The sequence below is a fragment of the Furipterus horrens genome, unplaced genomic scaffold (genome assembly GCF_987537825.1).
Source record: "Furipterus horrens unplaced genomic scaffold, mFurHor1.1.pri manual_scaffold_10, whole genome shotgun sequence".
Classification (NCBI taxonomy): domain Eukaryota; kingdom Metazoa; phylum Chordata; class Mammalia; order Chiroptera; family Furipteridae; genus Furipterus; species Furipterus horrens.
Window position 1 is genome coordinate 82,724,700 of NW_028327180.1, and position 19,245 is coordinate 82,743,944.

At 51.8% G+C, this 19,245-nt stretch overlaps 1 protein-coding gene across 5 annotated transcripts in view; it reads right to left on the reverse strand.

The window, feature by feature from the left end:
* The window catches only part of CAMK2A (calcium/calmodulin dependent protein kinase II alpha), a 58,099-nt gene continuing 38,854 nt past the window's right edge, over window positions 1–19,245 (reverse strand). The window contains exons 14-19 of one of the 5 annotated variants that reach the window (XM_090288403.1): window positions 15,588–15,620; window positions 14,563–14,611; window positions 7,990–8,065; window positions 5,333–5,427; window positions 1,079–1,307; window positions 1–856 (exon numbers count right to left, since the gene is read on the reverse strand). In XM_090288403.1, coding sequence (XP_090144529.1) covers window positions 853–856; window positions 1,079–1,307; window positions 5,333–5,427; window positions 7,990–8,065; window positions 14,563–14,611; window positions 15,588–15,620 — 486 coding nt within the window. In that variant the 3' untranslated portion in view covers window positions 1–852. Of the gene's footprint in view, window positions 857–1,074; window positions 1,308–1,652; window positions 2,672–5,332; window positions 5,428–7,989; window positions 8,066–14,562; window positions 14,612–15,587; window positions 15,621–19,245 lie in introns of those variants that run through there. The other 4 variants (XM_090288405.1, XM_090288404.1, XM_090288408.1 and 1 more) reach the window with 4 other exon arrangements.

Here is a 19,245-nt window from a genome sequence, read left to right on the forward strand (position 1 = left end):
TTATTACATAAATATCCATTAACGCGGAATCTGTTTACGGAACACACAGGAGTTTGGCTATAAAAAGGCATGCGGTCCAAGTAGAAGTGATACCTAAACATTGCTTTCTTTTGCCCCCCAAAAGCAATCGGGTTTTCTCCCTCCGAGATGATGAAGCTGGAATTCCCCAGACCTGGTGGAGGGGTGGAATGGGCAGTTAGTGTCGGAGGTAAACGTCAGAGAAGGAAGCAGAAACAAAGTGGGGGCACCCTGAGAGGATCGCACTCCCCACGCCGAGGGAGAAGTGTCAGGCAGAGACCTGGAGAGCAGGACAGGACAGGAGAGGAGGATGGGAGGCAGTCTGAATGAAACAGGAGGCTTCTGGCATCTGCTGTTCTCTTTCTCTCTCTCCCACAGGGGGGGTTGGCTCAGGGGGTAGGGGATTTATCTGCCTTTCCCAAGGGGGATCCCTGGAAGAGGAGAGATCAGGGACCTCCTGACTCCTCCTCTCCTTCTCCCCAGCCCCTGGGTGAACACACAGCCGGACCTTCTGGCCTGCAGCCAAGGCCGGCCAGACGGAGGGTCCTGGGGGCCAGCACGCAGGGCACCCAGGCCTGAGGAAGCTCCGCCCTGGCTGCGGACAGAGACTGAGAGTGACAGGTGGGAGGCGGGGAGATGTGGCCGTTTGCTCTGAAGACATGATGGCTTTTGGGGGCAGGTTTTCGTGATGCAGGTATGAAGGTGATGGTGATGGTGGTGGTAGTGGGGTGATGTGATTGGGGGAATTCCAGCAAAATCCAAGGTGGGAGAAACAGCAGCGACATTCATGGATGAAGAGAAGATCTCTGCAGCCCAGTGCCCCAGCCTGGTCCTTCAGCTGTAAGACAGGATATGTGTGGTGGGTATGCGGGTGCATTGGAGGGCGCCCCGTTTTCCTCAGGCAGCCACCCTGGCCTACCTCCCCAGATGGAGTTCAAGCTGCCACCTCTGGGACCCACCCAGCTCTTCCCCTGGTCTCCTCCTGTGGTCTTCCTGCCCCCACCCCATGGCCTTCCTTTAGATTGCCTAATGACAGATGGCAGGAAGGAGGGGCTCTTACTGGGGCAGGACAGAGGGCGCCCCAGATCTGTGGAAGTGGACGATCTGCCATTTGCCATCCCGGCGGTGCCAGACGCGGGTCTCCTCAGACTGGGCCGTGCGGGGGATGCCACCGGCGTCCAGGTACTGCGTGATACGGATGTAGGCGATGCAGGCCGACTCGTCACCCATCAGGTGGATGTGGGGGTTCAGAATGGTGGTGTGCACGGGCTTGCTGTTCCGGGACCACACTGCAGGCAAGGACGGGAACGAGCGGAGCAGATGCAGCTGGGGGAGCCTACCGCCTCACTTCCTTCACTTCCCCAACTCCCAGCTGCCCTCCCAGCAGAGGTTCCTCTGCCTGCCTCATTTCTAGAGGGGTGGTCTCTGTGACAGGGCTCAGATGCCTGGGAGTCAAGGCAGAACTTCTAGATGGCTGGGTCACAACCCAGCTTAGATATGATGGATTTCAGACACTCTGAAGTCTTCAAGCCCAGGGATATGGAATTTTAGAAACCAAGTGTCTCAGACATACAGAAACATCGACTAAGATGATTATAGAATCAAATCAGTTTAGACCACAGTCTTAAACCCAGATCCTTACAGAGGTCAGGCAAGTGCATAAACGAGGGATTGAGCTTGGCATAAGATGCTAAATGCAACTGACCATTTGCCTCTGGATCAGGGAGACAACAGGGAGTGGTAGAGACTGTGGTGAATAGCTCGCCACTTCCCATCTACATACAGTGCTCTGTATACAGTTTCCCTGTTGGCTGCTACGTGAGTATGTGGGACCCATGTTGTCCCACTTTCTGACTTTTCAAGAGAATCTAGAAATCAGGATTTTTATGTAGAAATGTCTCTTTTTAATTATTGGCATCTAATCCAAATTTAAAACATCATGCAGGCCACGTAAAACATGTGCAGTCCAAATATGGCCTGTGGGCCACTCATTTGCCACCTCTATTCTCAACGGGTAGAATTATGGAAACTTGGGGAATATTAAGATTGTAGACTCTTAGAGTCTTGGAATTGTAAAGATAATACTTGCAGTCATGGGGCTTTTCAGAGTTAGGGAGAAATGCATAGTTTTTACAATCATGACAGAACTGACAAAAATATCCAAAACTTCTTTCTCTATGGAAAATATGAGCCATTATTATTAGTATTAGTATTAGTATTATTACCTATTTTGATTCTAGGAACTCTTCATTCTTTTCAGCAAGATAGAAAACAAAAGCACAGAAAGCTGATGACCCAGGCAGGGGCTAGACAGGGGTCACAGGCATCTGGGGCTCCAGAGCAACCCTATGCTTTTCCTTAGTGCAGCCCAAATGTAGGTCCAAACCCCACAGAGGGCATGTTTCCACCCTTGGAGGTGTCAGTTCAAGAATCTGTAGTAATTCTCTGGCCGGTGTGGCTCACTTGGTTGGACTGTCATCCCGTAAACTGATAAGTCGCAGGTTCAATTCCTGGTCAGGGCACAGGTCTAGGTTGTGGGTTTGGTCCCCGGTGGGTATGAGAGGCAACCGATTGATGTTTCTTTCTCACATCGATGTTTCTCTTCCTCTCTCTCTCCCTTCTCTCCCCTCTCTCTAAAATCAATGGGCATGTCCTCAGGTGAGGATAAAACAAATTAATTAATTAATTAATAAAAAACTGATTTGTAGTATTAAAAAAAACCTCCCATCACCTTTCCCGGACTCTCTGATTTTGATGCCCAGCAAGGTTTGTGAGTCACTGATATACTGAAGAATCTAAAATGTCTTTTTTCCCCCCAGGACTGCAGAAAGCCTCCAATAATATCCCCTTCTAATATTATAATCACATTCTACCTAGGCTTTGGATAATGGACTCAAAATCACTGAGTCTTAGATATATATTCTAATGGATTTCTCCAATTCTGGGCTTATAGAGAGAATGTACAACTTTTGTGTTGTAGGCTTGGGAGTGACTCAGAGGTTAGGTCACCCAGTGGCCCTCCTACAAAATGCAAGGAGGCCTCCATAAGCATCCTTGACAGCATCCAGAGCTGAAGGCACTTAAGATGATCTAGCTCAATGCACCCATTTAGCAGATCTGGAAACTGAGGTCCAGAGAAGTGATCTAACTTGCCCCAAGTTGGGCCAGTTTCTCAAAGAAATATAGTAGAACCTAAAAGAAGTCAGTTTTCCTGTGGAACTGATTTAGAACAATCTAGAACAATCCAGAAGGGACAAACAGAGCTCAGCATTGTTGAGGGCACTGGGCCTTGCTGTTGTTGATGAGGGTGGGGGCCCTGAGGGGCATCTGTAAAGAAACAACCACCCTGATGTGGTGTCTCTTGAATAGACTGTAGGCTTTTAACATCCACCATTGTGGATAGCATGGGAGAAAGACCAGGTCCTCCAGCAGGAAAAGGTAGGCAAGAGGGTGGGACTTGGCCAGGAGTGGGCAGTTACTTTGGGTCTTACTCTCAGGGGTCCTTTGACGTGACCAGATGTTCAGGCCTGAAGTTTAGGGGGCTGGTGCTATGATGGGGAGCACAGTCCAGACACAGGCCAAGGGCTGGCAGGGGCTTCTCTCTGTGCCCTTTTCCCTTTTTCCATCCCTGAGCCCCCAGAGTCAGGGCAGTCCAGTCTCTGCTCTGCTCTGTGAAGACTGTGGAGTACACACCGGGAACCAGCACTCCCAGAGACTGACCAATAGAGAGATGGCTGCAGTGATCAGACGGGGAGCTCTAGGGCAATGGGGACCGTGGGGGGCCGGGCCCAGCCACCTCTCTTCACATGACAATGCGACTTCCATTGCTAGCCTTGGAGAATCAGAGTTTGATTGATCAAGGAGAAATGCAATTTCCTTCTCCACAGCTCTTTAGGGGGTACTCTTGAGCCCCTGTACTCTATAAGATTCATTCAGATTGGGTGCAGGCAACAGCGTCCGCTGGTGGCCACAGACACACGGATGAGAGTGGCAGCATGTGGAAGGGACAAGCACTTGGGTGAGTCAAGACTGGAGTTGGCCACAGACTTTTCTGGGTTCCTTTGGACAAGTCACTTCCCCTCTCTGGGCCTCAGTTTCCCCTTCTGTGTCATGAACAGTTGGACTAGATTCTACTTTAGTCACTTAATCACCTTTATGTTAACCTACAAGTGCCACCTGTACTTCATGAAAATATTTTCTTAAATCAATGCACTTTATTACTTTATATAAATGTATTTTAAAAGAAAACTTCCTAGCACAATCACTAGCGAACAACCAGTATCACAGAACACAATTTTAATAAGTCCAGCAGAAGTGAAATGAAGTTATGTAATCCTAGTTACACACTCCTACCTGCAGAAGATCTCAGCCTGAGACCTTTGATGAAGAGAGAAATTAGAAAGTGTCAAGAGGCGTTCAACTGACTAGCACCCAACTGAGCCTTTGCCCTTGATGGAGCCAGACATATTGAGAGAGAATTTAGAAAGGGGCCAGCTTTCTCACTGTGAGAACCAATGTGGGTTTAAGCGCTGCCCACATGCACGGCAAATCATCCAGTGAAGCCTCAGTGGTACACGCCCGCCCTCTGAAAGACCCTGGATATGTCACCTCTCAAGGCCTTCCTCCGAGTCCTGAGCTGCATGACCCTAACCTGCATGTGCTTTGGTTTAACCCCATCTGACCCCTGGCCAAGGTGACACACGTACACAGGCAGAGGGCGCCCTAGGTCAGGTTCAGACTCAGCCCCCGACAGCCCATGGTTGCAAAGCTGAGGGGTCTCTCCTGCGGAGGAGAGGCCCAGAAAGGACAGACATGCGGACAGAGACCTAGACAAACAGGCAGGCACAGCAGTGTGAGCTCGGGGCCTCTCTACTCCAGACTGCTCACCCAGAGGGGGCACTTGTATAACAACCCACGAGCCAGGTTGTGACCAGTTGGGCACCTGGGGGGTCCCAGGTGTCACAAAGACTGTAACTTGGGTGTGTGCCCTCGTGGGAAGGCTTCCTTATCTGTAAAATGAGAATAAGCTGCTCCCCAGGCCTTCCCTGGGGAGGGTCACGGGCAGGAGAAAGCTGGGAGTGCTTGTCATGCTATCCCAGATCCCCAACTTCAGCCACAGGAGGGACAGCTGGCAGTAAGACAGGCCAGGGTTAGGAGAGGGAACCAGTGGTACCAACCCCTGTCCACGTGGGGTCTTCCACTTCGCTGGTTCCTGAGCTGCCCCGGGTGCCCTGCCCATCACCTTGCTGTGCCATCCGGCAGGACATGGAACAAGAGCAGACAACAGGCACCCCAGACAGAAGGAATTGCTCACGGTTTTCAAAATAGAATCGGTGGAAGTCCAGGCCCTCGACCAGGTTCCCCAGGGCCTCGGGTTCGAAGGCTGTCATCCCAGGGTCACACATCTTCCTGGGGGAGGAAGTCAGAGGGAAGAGGGGCTGGGGTGGCCTCTCAGAGCCACCCTCTCACCCAAGGGCCTGGACCCAAGGAGAGTGAGCCTGTAAAACTGGAGTGATTGCATCCACCTTACAGGATCAGTGAGGCTGATGGATGGGAAAGGGGTCTGCGAGCTGTGTAGTGTGGGGCATCGCTGTCTGGCTGGTGCCGTTTAGAACTGGGAAGCCTGGGCTCAGGTCCTGGCTCTGGCACTTTCCCAGCAGGTGGCTTAACCCCTCCGGCAAGAGCACCATGAGTGGCATGCAGAATTGTGTCCTGCCTAATGCAGCCTGGACACTACACTCTAAGCTGCGTCCCATCCTCCCACTCCTACCCAGGGCAGCACAGCCACATGCGGGTTTCCTGATTTGTCCTCCTGGGAAGGGGACCTTTTCCTTCACATTAAAGTGACTTCTGCTCACCAAGAAGATCTGTCCTTAGACAGGAGGAGTTTGCTACTTTAAACAAAGATGCCCTATTGTTAGCAGCAGCCCTCCCTGTGAACCTCTTTCCCCCTCTGTAAGTTGAGAAGAGCATTCAGGGAGGCAATGCCTGGGAGGAAGTGGGGCAGGGCAGGGCCGGGGAGGCTCTTGGCTGTGGATTTTCAGGGCTGTGCTCCCTTCCAGGTTTGTCTTCCCAGGGACCCTGACAGCTGGGTGGGGGAAGGGAAAAACTGTCTCCCCCACTCCCAGGTCTCCTGGCACAACATGGATTCCAGTGACAATGACAATGAAGCCAGGGACAGAAAGTACCCTGGGAAAAGCAAAGCTCCAGATCTGGGGAGGAACTGGAAACAAGTGGAGGAGGGTGTCAGGTCCAGCATTTTCTGAGCAGGGCAGGGTGCTCTGTCCCTGTGACCCCAGGCACCCTTGCTTTTCCACTCAGGACCTCAAATGTTCCCAGTGGATTACACAGGGGCTGGGAGGCTGTGCTCAGACCATATGGGATGCTCAGGATCTTCCAGCAGCAGAATCCTCCAAGGCTGGGGGTCTGAGCTCTGAACGTCCAGGAGACTGAGCACCCCCATTGGGGAAGCCCCCTCCTGGAGGTCCCTGGGCATCCCTGCCTCTGAAGGAGACCATCTTCTCCAACTTCACTGTACACGTAGGGAAGCCAAGGCTCAGGATATGAAAGGGCTTATCCACAGTTACACAAGGCCAGACTCAGGGCACCCCAGGCCCCAAAGGTTAGGCAAGCGGTCAGAATCTAGAGTGAACAACAGATGTCAGAGGCAGTGACATCGCAGAGGTGGGAGCAGTCCTCAGAAATGGCACTGGGAGGCTTGGGGCCCACAGAAGTCACCTCTTTCCCTCCTTCCTGGCTGTTCCTACCAGAGCCACTCTGGCTCTCCCATGGCTGCCTTAACTCTCTAGGGACAGCTGCAAAACGCATTTAACAGCGCATTCCCATGCTTTTATGCAACACCCAGTGTACACACACCTGTGCACACCCCTGTGCACACAATCACAAATGTGCATGCATGGACATGTGCATGCACACACGTACATGTGGCCTCAGTCTCACACCTGTACCTTCCAAGGTCCTGTTCCTCCAAAGTGAACCAGTAAACTGCCAGGGCTTTGCCACCTGTTGCTCTGGAGACCCTCCCACTGTGGCCTGCCAAGCCTTTGCGAGACACACTTCAGCTCCTGGGCATAGTGGAAACCAGGAATAGGCTGCTCAAGGAGCAAACCCAACCAGGTTGTTCCCACCTCACCTGAATCCAACAGGTTAGGGTCTTCCTGTCTTAGTTGGCAGCTTTTGTCCACTGAAAAGCATATGTGGAGTCTCCAGACCCAGCCCTGGTCAAGAGGCTGAGGCCTCAGCCAGGAATCCTGCTCTCCCTAGAGCCGGCTGAAGGCAAATTCAGCGTCTGCTTCTGGGCCAGACCAGAAAGGGTGTGTGGGTGACCACCAGGAGGCGCTTCAGCTCAGCTTTTGCACACAGCTGCCCCTCCAAAGGCTGGCTCAGGTGTGTGTAGGGAAATCTTATACCACCTGTTTTGTTTTATGTTATTTTTGTGCACACTGCTGTATTCTCCAGAGGATTTAAGGTTCCATTTTGAGGTTCTTTTGCTCACCCCTGCTCACTGTAGGTACACACCCTATGGACTCCTGCCCAGCTGAGGTCAGAGGTCCGAGGAGGCCCAGATGGAAGACCCAGACCCATGCAGCAAGACTAAAGAAAAGCCTGCTTTCCTCGCCTCCTTTCCAGCTCATCTCCTGCAGAGGGCCCCGCTGTGGTGGAGACCACCCTCTCTTTCCTTGGGGAAGCAAAGGAGTCTTATTGGAGTTCCTCCTGGGAATGAGATGTGAGGAGCAGGAGGAGCAGGACTGAGGTAGAGAAGCAAAGGAAACAGAAAGCTTAATAAAAAAGCATCTAGTCTGAATGCAAAACAGAAATATGAGTTCACACAAATTCACAGCCCATGCAGAGTGAGTGACTGAGGGTCAGAGATGAGGACCCCAAAGTCAGCCATCAGCCCCCCGAACAACAATCCAGGCAGGACATGCAGGATGGGCCCAGCCAACTCACGTGTAGGACTCAAAATCTCCATTGCTTATGGCTTCAATCAGCTGTTCTGTCACTTTTATAATTTCCTGTTTCCGCACTGAAAGGCAGGAGGGGACACAGAAATAGTAGCAATCGTGACAGTAATAAAGCACCAACTACCATTTCCTGAGTCCTCATCAGATGCCTGAGGGCCTCGTATACATTGTCTCATCTGTCCTCTTAGTGGCCATGACAGGTAGTAGCATGACTCCCATTTCACAGAAGAAACTGAGGCCCAGAAAGGTGAAAAAGGTATGAAAATTCCCTCAACTACAAAGGACATTTCCAGGGTCTTAGTTGGCAGCCTTTGCCTCCAAAAAGCAGCCATGGTGGGTACTCTGACCTAGACCTGTTTTGTTTCCCAATATGTTCCCTACCACCTTGCTTTACCCCCTGAATCAAAACAATGCAAGTGTGGTGGTCGTCACTAGCAGCCGTGAGCCAGGGGCTCCCTCATGGCCCACCTGGGACCACTAAGGCACGTCTCAGGGCTTACTCACTCCTTAGGTCCAGGGGAGCCTTTGCTCTATTGGGGTACCTGTAGGAATCAGGCACTGAGCTTTCCAGAACTTTCTAGGCCTAATGAATCCCAGTTGCTGAGCCCTAGCCTCTCCCGCCATGACTGAAACAATATAAATAGCTGCTCTCTTTCTGGTAGAGGGACAGATGTCACTCTTCTTAGTAGATATGTTATATTCTGAGCCCCAGTTTCCCAGTCTGTAGAATGAGGACGCCATCACCTCTCATTCATTCAGTGGTGAAAGTACCATGGAAAGAATCCAGGCTTCAGTACCAGACAGGCTTCATCTAAATTCCAGCCTAAGCCCTTACAAGGTGGGCAACTGTGGGCCACAAGGCTGTTTCCTGGTTTGTCCTGTGAGATGATAGTGTGCCCCTCCTGGGGTTGGCATGAAGGTGGAATGAGAGCATGTGTATGAAGCACTCAGACCAAAGCCTGGCACACAGCAGGTACACAGTGTAAGTGTCATTCCCTGTACCCTCCCACACGGCTGCCACATCTGCTCCTCATGGACACTCTGGCAGCTGGGCAGGGCCAGTTTCCCCCACCTGACACTAGAGGAGGCTAAGCCTCAGTAATGACGGGGTTTGAAGTCAGGTGTCCTGGCTCCCGGAAGGACAGCCCTACCAGAATGGAAATGTAGCCCATTTCTCAGTCTGGGAATGTGGGACAGAGACCATGCCTGGTTGCGGCCCTTTCCCTGACCTTTTCCGCACCCCTGCCCATGACACCCTTCCCCATCTCATACTGGGGAGCTCACCTCAGACCCAGAGGACACCATGTCACAGAACAGCTAAGTTGAAAGCACCCATGGAGCCTGGGGACTCAGCCTCATTATCAAACTATTGGGCAAACAGAGGCTCAGTAAGGCATTGTGACTTGTCCAGGGACACAGAACACATAGGGTGCAGAGTTTAGCTCCCAGCCCAGGACCTTTTCAACAGGACTCCAGTGCCCCCACATTTTCCCTGACACATCTGGCCGTATGCTGTCTAATCCTCAACTCAAATATGAGCTTCCTGGAGGCGGGGCCTGGCTGCCCGTGGCCGCTGGGCCCCAGGAGCCTGGAACAGGCCTGCCCCCACGGGGGCTCATTATTCAGTAAATGGGTGCACCGGGCAATGTGCTGTGTGCTCAACCTGCAGAACCTTAGGCTCCCAGCACAGCTTCCTGTGGTTATCACTTCCACCTCAGAGATAAGCAGACTGGAGGTGAGAGAAGTCCAGTACCTAGACTGGTGAACCAGCCGCCCAGTGTTTGCAGCTCCAAAGCCCATCACACTGCCCTGCACACCACACTCCCCTCAAGGCAGGGGTCCCCACCCAGCACAGCTCTTGGCATATGGGGGGTGCTCAGCAGACATGGTAATTATCATCTTCAATGTCTGTTACCACCGTGAAAGACAAATTATTTCTCCCTAGGCTCCACTATGAATCATCAGGGTTGGGAAGGGGTCCATCTTGGACCGTGAGCTCCGCCAGGTCACTCTGGGGCCTTGCCTGGGGCTGGAGTGGAAGCGGCAGGAATAAATAAATGAACAAATGGCACCAAACCTGGTCGGGGCTGCTGTCTTTGCCCTGTTTCCTGGAATTGCCCAAGTAACCTGGTGGCCTCTGCCCCTAGGAACCCAAGAGCCCGGGCTCCTGGTCAACTGTGTCTCCTTCCTTCACGGAAGCTGGAGACTGAGGATGGGAAAAACCCACGTCTGCCAGGAGAAACCTCACTCCAGCCTCTCACACAGAATCAAGGTGATGACCCAGAGGGAGTCCATGTGCTGGCAGCAGGCGTGGGACCTGTGCCACCACCCTTGCCTCCACCGTTTGGACTTTAGGAATGCTTCCAACTTGTCATTCCATGAGCCTGTGCTTACTGCCCTGTCTCCTGCAGGCTGCTTCTCACTGCTTTCTCAGAGAGCCTAGCAAAGCGGTCAAAGGCATGGATTCTATAGCCAGACTCCCTGAGTTTGGATCCTGGCTCTGCTTCTTAATAACTGTGTGATCTTGGGCAAGGGACGTCCCCGTGCCTCAGGTTCCCCATATGTATAATAAAACTACTAATTGTACTTACTTTCTAGGGTGGTTCTGAGGATTATGTGAGTTAAGGCTGTATCAAAAGAAATAGCTGATACATATGTGGTCTTCACTAAGAGCCAGTTACTGTTCCAAGCCCTTTATATCAACTTCTTTATGTAATTAAAGGTACTTTATGTAAAGCACTTAGAGCAGTACCTAGCACTCCATAAATGAGAATCTGATTATTATCATGTACAAGTCTTTGAATGGGAAGTTCCTCCTGAGGACAGCCTCTAACCTCAGCTAGGGATGCTTCCCAGCAGCCCAATATGTGATGGTTCAGCCTTGGTTGGCATTTGGGGGCTTGCAGCTTCCTGGGCAGCCTGCTGGGCTCTTGGACAGCTCTCACCGTTGGCGCTGGCCTCCTTCTTCGTTCAAGTTGAAATCTGTCCCCCTGAAAGTCCTGTTATTGTTCTTGTCCCTTTCTGCCTTCTGGGGCCCTGCGCTGAGTGCCTGCTCCCCTGGACTTAGGCTCTTCCCCCCTCCCCACCTCCAGTAGTCTTCTCAGGGCTGCAGGCCTCCAGGATGTGCTTTGCAGGATCTGACTCAAGCTGGCCATTTACGCTTCCTGGTCTTTGAGTGATCTGGACGATCAGGTCTGGAGTAGCACTCTTATCCCCTCCACATTCTGGACACTGTACCTCTATTAATGCAGCCTGAGACAGTGTCTAACCCGGCTGTGCCACCAGCCACTCAGGATGCCAAGTACGTCAACAGTCAAAGCCTAGGAGGCAGGAGTCTCCCTAGCTTCATTCTCTGGGCCAAAGATCTGGGAATCTGGTGCTCCGTAAATCAGGAGAAATTCATTCTGGTCCTGGGCCTCTCTCATGCCCTCAGCAATCCCACTGCTGTGTGAGGGGTTCGTCTAGTAGCCGCTCAGAGCAACCTGTGGCGTTTCTATCTGCCATGCATTCACCCCGATGGTCCAGGAGTGTTCCCCTACAGATGGGAAAGCCGAGGCCCCAAAGAGGTTAGGGCACTCTCTCAAGGCCACACAGCATGCTGAGGCTGAGACGGGATCCATGTTTCTGGCTGACATTTCCCAGAATGTCTCTGCCAAGATGCTGAGGTCCCTCTCTGGGTTGCAGAGGGAATTAATTTTTCCTGGAGCTGACCAGGAGGAGGCAGGGGAGTGGGGAGAAGCCTGGCCGAGCCCAGTGAAACTTGGAGGTGAGAGGTCTATGGATGAAGCCCGCAGTGCTCTGAAATATTAATGTCCCTTTCTTTGCTCAGGGGAAAATGTTCCCTGGAGGATGACATTTCTAATTAACTTCAATGTTCGGTCACAGTCCACCCCACCAGCTGCTATTCTCACTTAGGAAGAAGGCTTAACAAATTAACACTGGAAAATAGTTCTCGGGAAACTTTCTCTGAGGCCTCAAGGAAGCACAGGGCTCCTCTTCCTGGCCAAACACAGGAAAAGTTCCTGGCTGAGCCAGTGTTGCTTGCTTTCCCAGACATGTAGGGAAACTGAGGCAGGGAATGGGGTTCCAGTCCTGCCATTAATAACCCAATGTGCCCTTCCTCTTCCATGAGCCTCAGATTTCCTCCTGTATTAACTAAATAAAATTCAAAACCACAAACTTCCCACCCTGTTCTCTCTAAAGAAAAGAATTATGATTGCAAATGTGGGGCCTCAGGGATGCAACCCAGAGCCACTACCCCAGGTGGAAAATGTCTCTGGCAGCTTACATCTTCCATTAATAGTGCATACAAATTTTGCATTCTCCTCCAAATACTTCTCTGTCTGTTTACTATATAAATATTTGCCTTAAAATAATCTTTCAGTAAAATTGATGTTCCAAAAATGTCATGTGGCTTCCTGTCAACCACAAGCTCTAGTTTGAAAAAAATTAAGATTTATTAAACAATCACCACGTGCCAAACACTGGGTAAGCGCTTTACATGCAGCCTCTCATTTCATCTTTACAGAAACCCTCTGAGGTTGGAACTACAGCAGTCCCTCTCTATATCATGGTTCACTTATCGCGGTCTCACTGTATCATGGGATTTTTAAAAAAATATTATATTTAATCATTTATTGTGGATTTTTCGCTATATCACGGGATTTTGCGGTACTGTAAATGTATGTTGTTAAAGTTCTGTAGGTTTAAGAGTGTAGAATATGTTTAAGAACATAAGTAGTGTTTATAAAAGTGTGGGAAAGGTTAGTAAGGAAGTGGGAAAGGTTAATAAGGGACTGAGAACGGTTTATAAGTGTGTGGGAAGGGTTTATAAAGCCTTAAAGTATATATAAATACTAAAATAAATGTAAGGTTCTTACTTCGCAGATTTTCACCTATCACCAGGGTGGGGGTGGGGGGTCTAGAATGTAATACCCGTGATAAATGAGGGAATACTGTATTATCATCACCTCTGTATTGTTAAGGAAACCAAAGCTCAGAGAGGTTGAGTGAGTTGTCCAAGGTCAACCAGCAAATGAACCCCAGGGAAGAAGCACAGAACTAGCTTGCCTCCATGGCCCCTGTCTGCTCTGAGATCAGGATTATTAGGCCACAGTGAGTCTCCTCAAAATCTCAATCTTACTATTGTGACAGCAAGTCTCAAATATGGGGACTGTCTTAGAAATGCCATGTCTCAGCCCAACATAAAACTATAGAATCGGAATCCACAGGGGCAGAGCCAGATGTGGTTAGAAAACGATTCTGGGAGGTACTTAGAATGCTGACTTGATCCTAACAGGGAATTCTTCTTTGAGACAATATATTTCTTAAAGGTCGTCACTAGCGCCGTCATAGAAAACTGATTTGCTCTAGTGTCAGGCTATGACGTTAGTGATCATCCCCCTTACCCCAGCTGGGACTGACCAGAGAGGGTGGGGCTGATCTTCCAGGGTATCCTGGCAGAGTAAAGAGGTAGTCACGGCATTTATTGTATCAAAACTGCCTTAAAGCCTGAATTGCAATTGTGAAAATATATTTATTACATAGTAAAATGCTCTTTCCCCATTGTTATATTCTTTTAGAAGCAACATATCTAAACTACTGAAGAATATCTAAAGTGGTACAGCTGTGATCCCTCTGGATCAGTGGTGTTTTCTAGATGTCAGAGACTCCCAGGTGTCTCTGACATGTGCCCAAATGTGAGAACACTGCCACTCTCTGGTCTCCCTGTCCTAGGGGGATGCAGGGGGCTGGGTGTGCACAGAACACAGAATGTCCCTTCTTATCCAAGGATTTGGTGTCCCCTGACCAGAAGACAGCACTCCATCCTTCCTCCTCTAAGCTCCACACACACTTCCACACACCAATGCGGTGGCTATGAGCTGGGCCCTGGAGCCACACTGCCTGGATTCAAATCCTGACCCTGCCCTTATGAGAGACCTGGGGACAATTGACTCAACTCCTATGTTTCCTGGGCTGTGGGATGGGGTTAATTACAGCACCTGTCCCATAGGATTGTGATGAAGCTCAGGTCAGTAAAAAGTACTTCCAGCCTAACCCACAGCAAGCATCCCATAAAAGGCAGCCATTATTCTTATCTCTGTCCTTATTATTTCCTCTCTTACTATCCGATCACAATTATCTGGTGGCCTGCTCCCTCATCCATCAGATACCTTTTGGACATGGGGACTCGCCGGCCACAGTCGCTCTTGCATTCTGGGTTGCTCCCAGCAGCATTTCCCATACGTCCCATACAAGTGAACTTTCTGCATTTTAGCTTTCTCTTCCCTTACGACTATTACATCATGTTTAAAAAATGCAAAAACACTTTTTCTAGCACAGATTAAAGTAATACATAGCCCCTACAATAAGCAAAGTCCAGCTATGTGCCACTAGCAGGCTGAGTACCCCACACAGGGAAACTGTGTACTCAGTGTGGAAGGAACCAAAGTGAGGCTCCGTGTAAAGGAGCAGGACACAAAGTTGGCGCTGCAGCTGTCAGCGAAGGAGGCCCGAGAAGGCCTGGGGGCCAAGATGCCAAAGGCAAGGCCCCCCCTACCTTTGGTGTCTTCATCCTCAATGGTGGTGTTGGTGCTCTCTGAAGACTCCTGCCAGAGAGAACAGGGAGGCGGTGAGGCCGGCCTGGCCAGCAGGATGAGCGTGGCCAGTGGGGGGCTGCCCCGGCTGCCTGATGCTGCGGCCCAGTCTCTGTAAGTCTCACCGGCTCTAACATCCAGAGGGTCCCCTGAGAACCCTGGCAAACCTCCGAGCTTAAGGAGGGGAAGGGCCTGGCTAAGCAGGTGGCTGGTGGTGGGGGCGTGGACAGAGGGATGGATGCAAGGAGATCCCTGGCCTTTCTGGAAGGGTTGGGAAGGGTTCCTGGGGCCTCTCTGCTTGAGGGAGCAAAGAGGGGGTTAGAAGAGCAGAGAGGTACATGGTGGCCCCAGAACGGGGAAGGAATGTACGCATTGGCAGAAAAGGAAGAGAGAGAGAGAGAGGGAGGCCCAGTGCGAGAGAGCTGGGCTTTTCATGGGGAGGAAAACCACACAATTGAGGGAGACAGCAATGGAATCAGAAGACGAGGGGCGTGGGCCACCATGCCACCATCAGAACGTCTAGACAGAGGCAGGGACTGGCGGGCCCTCTGCCACCGGCGGGCCCTGTGTAGCCTTGCTCAAGAAGGGCCTCTACAGTGCCCACTGCTTTGGCCAAACCAAGCCCCTCCGCCCCTTGCCGCAACCGGCATGAACCAAGCCCTGAGATGAGTTCCCGAGCAGAGGGCAGGAGAAGCGAGAAGCCAAGGGCTGGATGTGGGATGTGGGTCAAATCAACCTTCATGCCCAGCGGAGTTCTCAGGGCTCCTGTCAGGCTGCTGGTATGGGCTGGGTGGTTGGAGGTGTCAACAGAAACACACCAACAACACGCACACACAACACACATAGTGTCACACGAGGCACACGTACCAAGCACACCCTGAGCCCCCTCTCCCCGCCCCGGATTCTCAGTGCAGCCTGCAGGAGGGAGGCAGGAGCGAGGGGTCGAGGCCCAGCATTTACCGGCGTTTGGGAGACGGCAGACACTCACCATTAACTGAACGCTGGAACTGGACTTTCTTTTCTGGAAAAACAAGGAGAAGAAATGGGACAGGAAAAGACACAGCGTGAAAACGGCAGGGAGCAGAGGAACAAACGACAGGGGAGGTTTGGAAGGAGGATGGGCCTCGGGGTCATCCTCTGTGGTCCCTTGCTGGTATGGCACAAGGGCAAGGAGTCAGGGCCACCAGCAACAGCTGACCTGGCAGGACCAGTTCTCTCTTAGCCTGAAGGTCTGCAGCCTCATGCACAGCTGCCTGGGCCTCACAATCCAATCACCAAGCTCCAGCTCAAGGCTCCCTTGGACCAGGGCTCCCTCTACTCCAAGCTGTGATGAGGAAGTCCACCCTGGGTTGGGTCTCCGATGCCAGTTGCCTAAGACCTCCAGAATCCAAAGGTATTGAAGGGCAAAAGGGCACTCGGGTCTGGGGATGAGGCCCAGTCTCTCCTCTTAGACTCCCCATGCATCTCTGCTGAAAGGACCTCCATGGTCATAGTCACTTGGGAAACTTGTCAAAACATTTTTGACAGAGCCAGGCCCCTTCAAGGAGTTTGGTAACTCAGTCTGGGGTGGAACCTGGGCATCTCCATTTAAAACACTATCTCCAGGAAATTCCAGAGCAGGGCCGGCTGTGGGAACCAATCCTCTAAGTGGCCTCGGCAATTCTGCTTGTGTTCACAGCTTTCCCGGGACTGGCCTAGTCAGCTCCTTTATGCTGAGAGAGAAACCAAGGCACAGCCAGATGCACAGTGGAGCCCAGAAATTTGAGCTTTGTGCCCTGCCATGCAGCCTATTCTAGCTTTTGGCGGGGTTGTAGCTTTCCCTGTATTACTGGCTGTAGAAGGAGAGAGAGAGGACAAATGTAGATTATATTCTCCTCCTTTCAGCTCTAAGCCAGAAGTCCTAAAGACTCATACTCACAGAAGCTTGCAGGTAAAGACTGACACTTGAGTCGCACAGATAAGAAACTGGGGCCCAGAGATGGGCAGTGAGCTGCCAAAGGCCTCTCAGCTGGCCGCCTACAGAACAGAGGCTGGAACCCCTGAGTGCACCTCTCTCCTCTGTCCAGGCCTCAAGCCCCCACAGCCTGACTGCTCTTCCAAGGCTTAGCCTTCCCAGATGCATTTACATTGAGGCTGGGAGGCCACTCTCCTTACTGCACTGTGGGGAGAGTGGAGGAGGGACTGGAGGTGCCCTTGGGGTAGGCCTACCAGGGAGAGGCACTGAATATTCTCTGAGGGTCCCCAGGTCTCATTCTGGGCTTTCTGGCTCTGGGATCACCAGGCATTTCCAATGTAAATGCTCATAGCCCCTGCCTCTTCTCCGGCCGGGCCGGACAGCGTGACTTCCAAAGCCAGCAGCCTGCAGCCAGCCTCTCCTCCCCTCTCCTCCTCGAGTCAGTCAGCCTCCCTCCTGGATGGAGCCAAGCCAGGCACAGTGTCTGTGGGAGGGGACAGGCCCTCTCACCTCAGCTGTCAGCAGAAACCTGAGGAGTGGCCCGGGCGGGCCAGGAGGTTCCAGGCAGGACACAAGGAGGCAACACAGAGCAGAGACTGCATCAGATCCGGACGTACAGTGACAGGATGGGACATGGGGGAGAGAAGTCACAACGGCACGGATGGGACACCAACAGGGGCAGTGAGTGGGGTGGAGGGGTGGGAGCAGTCGGCCCCTCCTCATAGCAGTAGAGGCTTTGGGGTGGTTGAGAGTGGGGCTTGGCTTCTTGGTGATAGAAAGACTCAGTTCTCCTGAGTCACAAATGATGACGATACTAATAATAACCCCACACTGAGGGGTAAGTTAAGAGTCTACTTTACCAGGGGCTTTCACCAAGGGTAGAGTCACACCTCTCGGAACCACGTGGAGAAAAACATGGTTCTGAGGTTAGCAAGGATGGTAGAAATGAAGTGTGGTCAAAATTAGCCTCGAAAAGCCATTAAAAGCCCAGAAAGTTCAGTATTGTGTCATATCTCTAACTCCAACTGGCTGCTTTTCCTCCGGTGTTGGGAGCAATCGCTGCTTCTTCAGTAAAGCCCCAGATGAAACCATGGTTTGTCTCCAGGATGATGTTGTAGGAAGAATTTCCCCGCTTTGGCTGAACGTGTGTCAGTTAAAGAAGAACACGATGACTCTACCAGGCCCCGCCAACAACTGCCATCCTCGCCTTGCACAGATGACAGAAGTGATGACTCCTGTCCTCAAGGGAGGGTGGGGCCCAGACTCAAACCCTTGGCTTCTTGACTAGATGCCCAGTTTCACTCACAGTGAAAACACGACTGGCCCCCAGGAGTGACATATTGCAGGCAGGGTGCCCCGAATCCTGGGCAAGGCCCCTGGGTGACTCTTGTCTGCCAGCTGGACTTCCCCCTCCTCCACCCCAAGGAGGGGAAGGAGGCTACAGAGATGGTCAGGCCAGGAATAGCCTTTGAGCTTCTGTTCATCCGCACCCAGGCCATCCTGAGAAGTCACTCAGGATCTGTCCTAGCTGTGGGAAGGAGGGGCACTTTCTTCAGCTGTGCCCACTGGAAAGCCCTGCAGTGACTAGCCAGAGCCCCGCCATGCCATGTCCTTGCCCTCGGACAGTCTCCGCCTCCTGGCCTTGCTGGGAGAAGAGCCAGACCAGAGAGAGCTTTGTCCTGAGACCCCGCCTGAGGGAGGCCCTGACCTCACACCAGTAGCTCTGAGGTAGCCTTTGCCAGGGCCACACCCACCAGCCCAGCAGACCGGGACAGCCCTCCCTCTGCCCTGCCCCACCACCCACCCACCATCCCCCACCCCCCTACTGACCAGCTCCTGTGGTCTCTGCCGCATATCTCCTAAATACAATTTTCCCCAGGGAACCCGGCACCGTGGCTGGGGACAGGGAGAGCCCTAGCCGCTCCAAACCAGACCACCCCTACATTGCACAGTCCCTCCTTACCCTTGCAAATGTGGTGGTGGTGGTCCGGGGGGGAGGGGGTTCACTCATGGGTGACCCAAAGCAGCAGGTAAGCCAAAACTCAATTCTGAATGCCACTACAGGATTGGGATGTGTGCGTGTTAAGTTTAGAAATTTAGTCAGCTTTAGGTCTGTGGACCACCAAATATTTTCTTGAGCAAACTTTGCTTTCAAGACCAATCTTAACTCAAAGTCCAATATATAAAACAGAAAAGATAATAACACTGACCAGCATCTCAGGGGCACACACGCCACATGCCCTGCACCGTGCTAGGCCCTCAACACATGTGACCTTGGCTCATCCTCACAAACAGCCCTGTGAGGTGGGAACCCCTTTTACCCACATTGCTTGGATGAGGAAACACAGGCTCAGGGCGTTCAAATAACCAGCCAAGGTCTGCGGTTGCCAAGCCCACGCAGGCTCTCTTCACCCCAGTGTTGGCTGTTACTTGGAGCTGGTCTTGTTGAAGTGGGCATGGAAAGCCCAGAACCTTCTCTGCTTGTCCCCCACTTCTAATCCCACCCCATCCCATCTGCTGCTGGAGGTGCCTCCCCAGAATCTTTGGGTTCCAAGGAATTCCGTTTGAAAACCACCAACCTTAGCTGATAACCAAATAATTATATATTCCTCAAGCACCCAAGATGAGAAGGGGGAATGATTAGATAGGGTTTTGTTGCTTTTTTTTTTTTTTCCTTGTGTGTTTTTAAAGC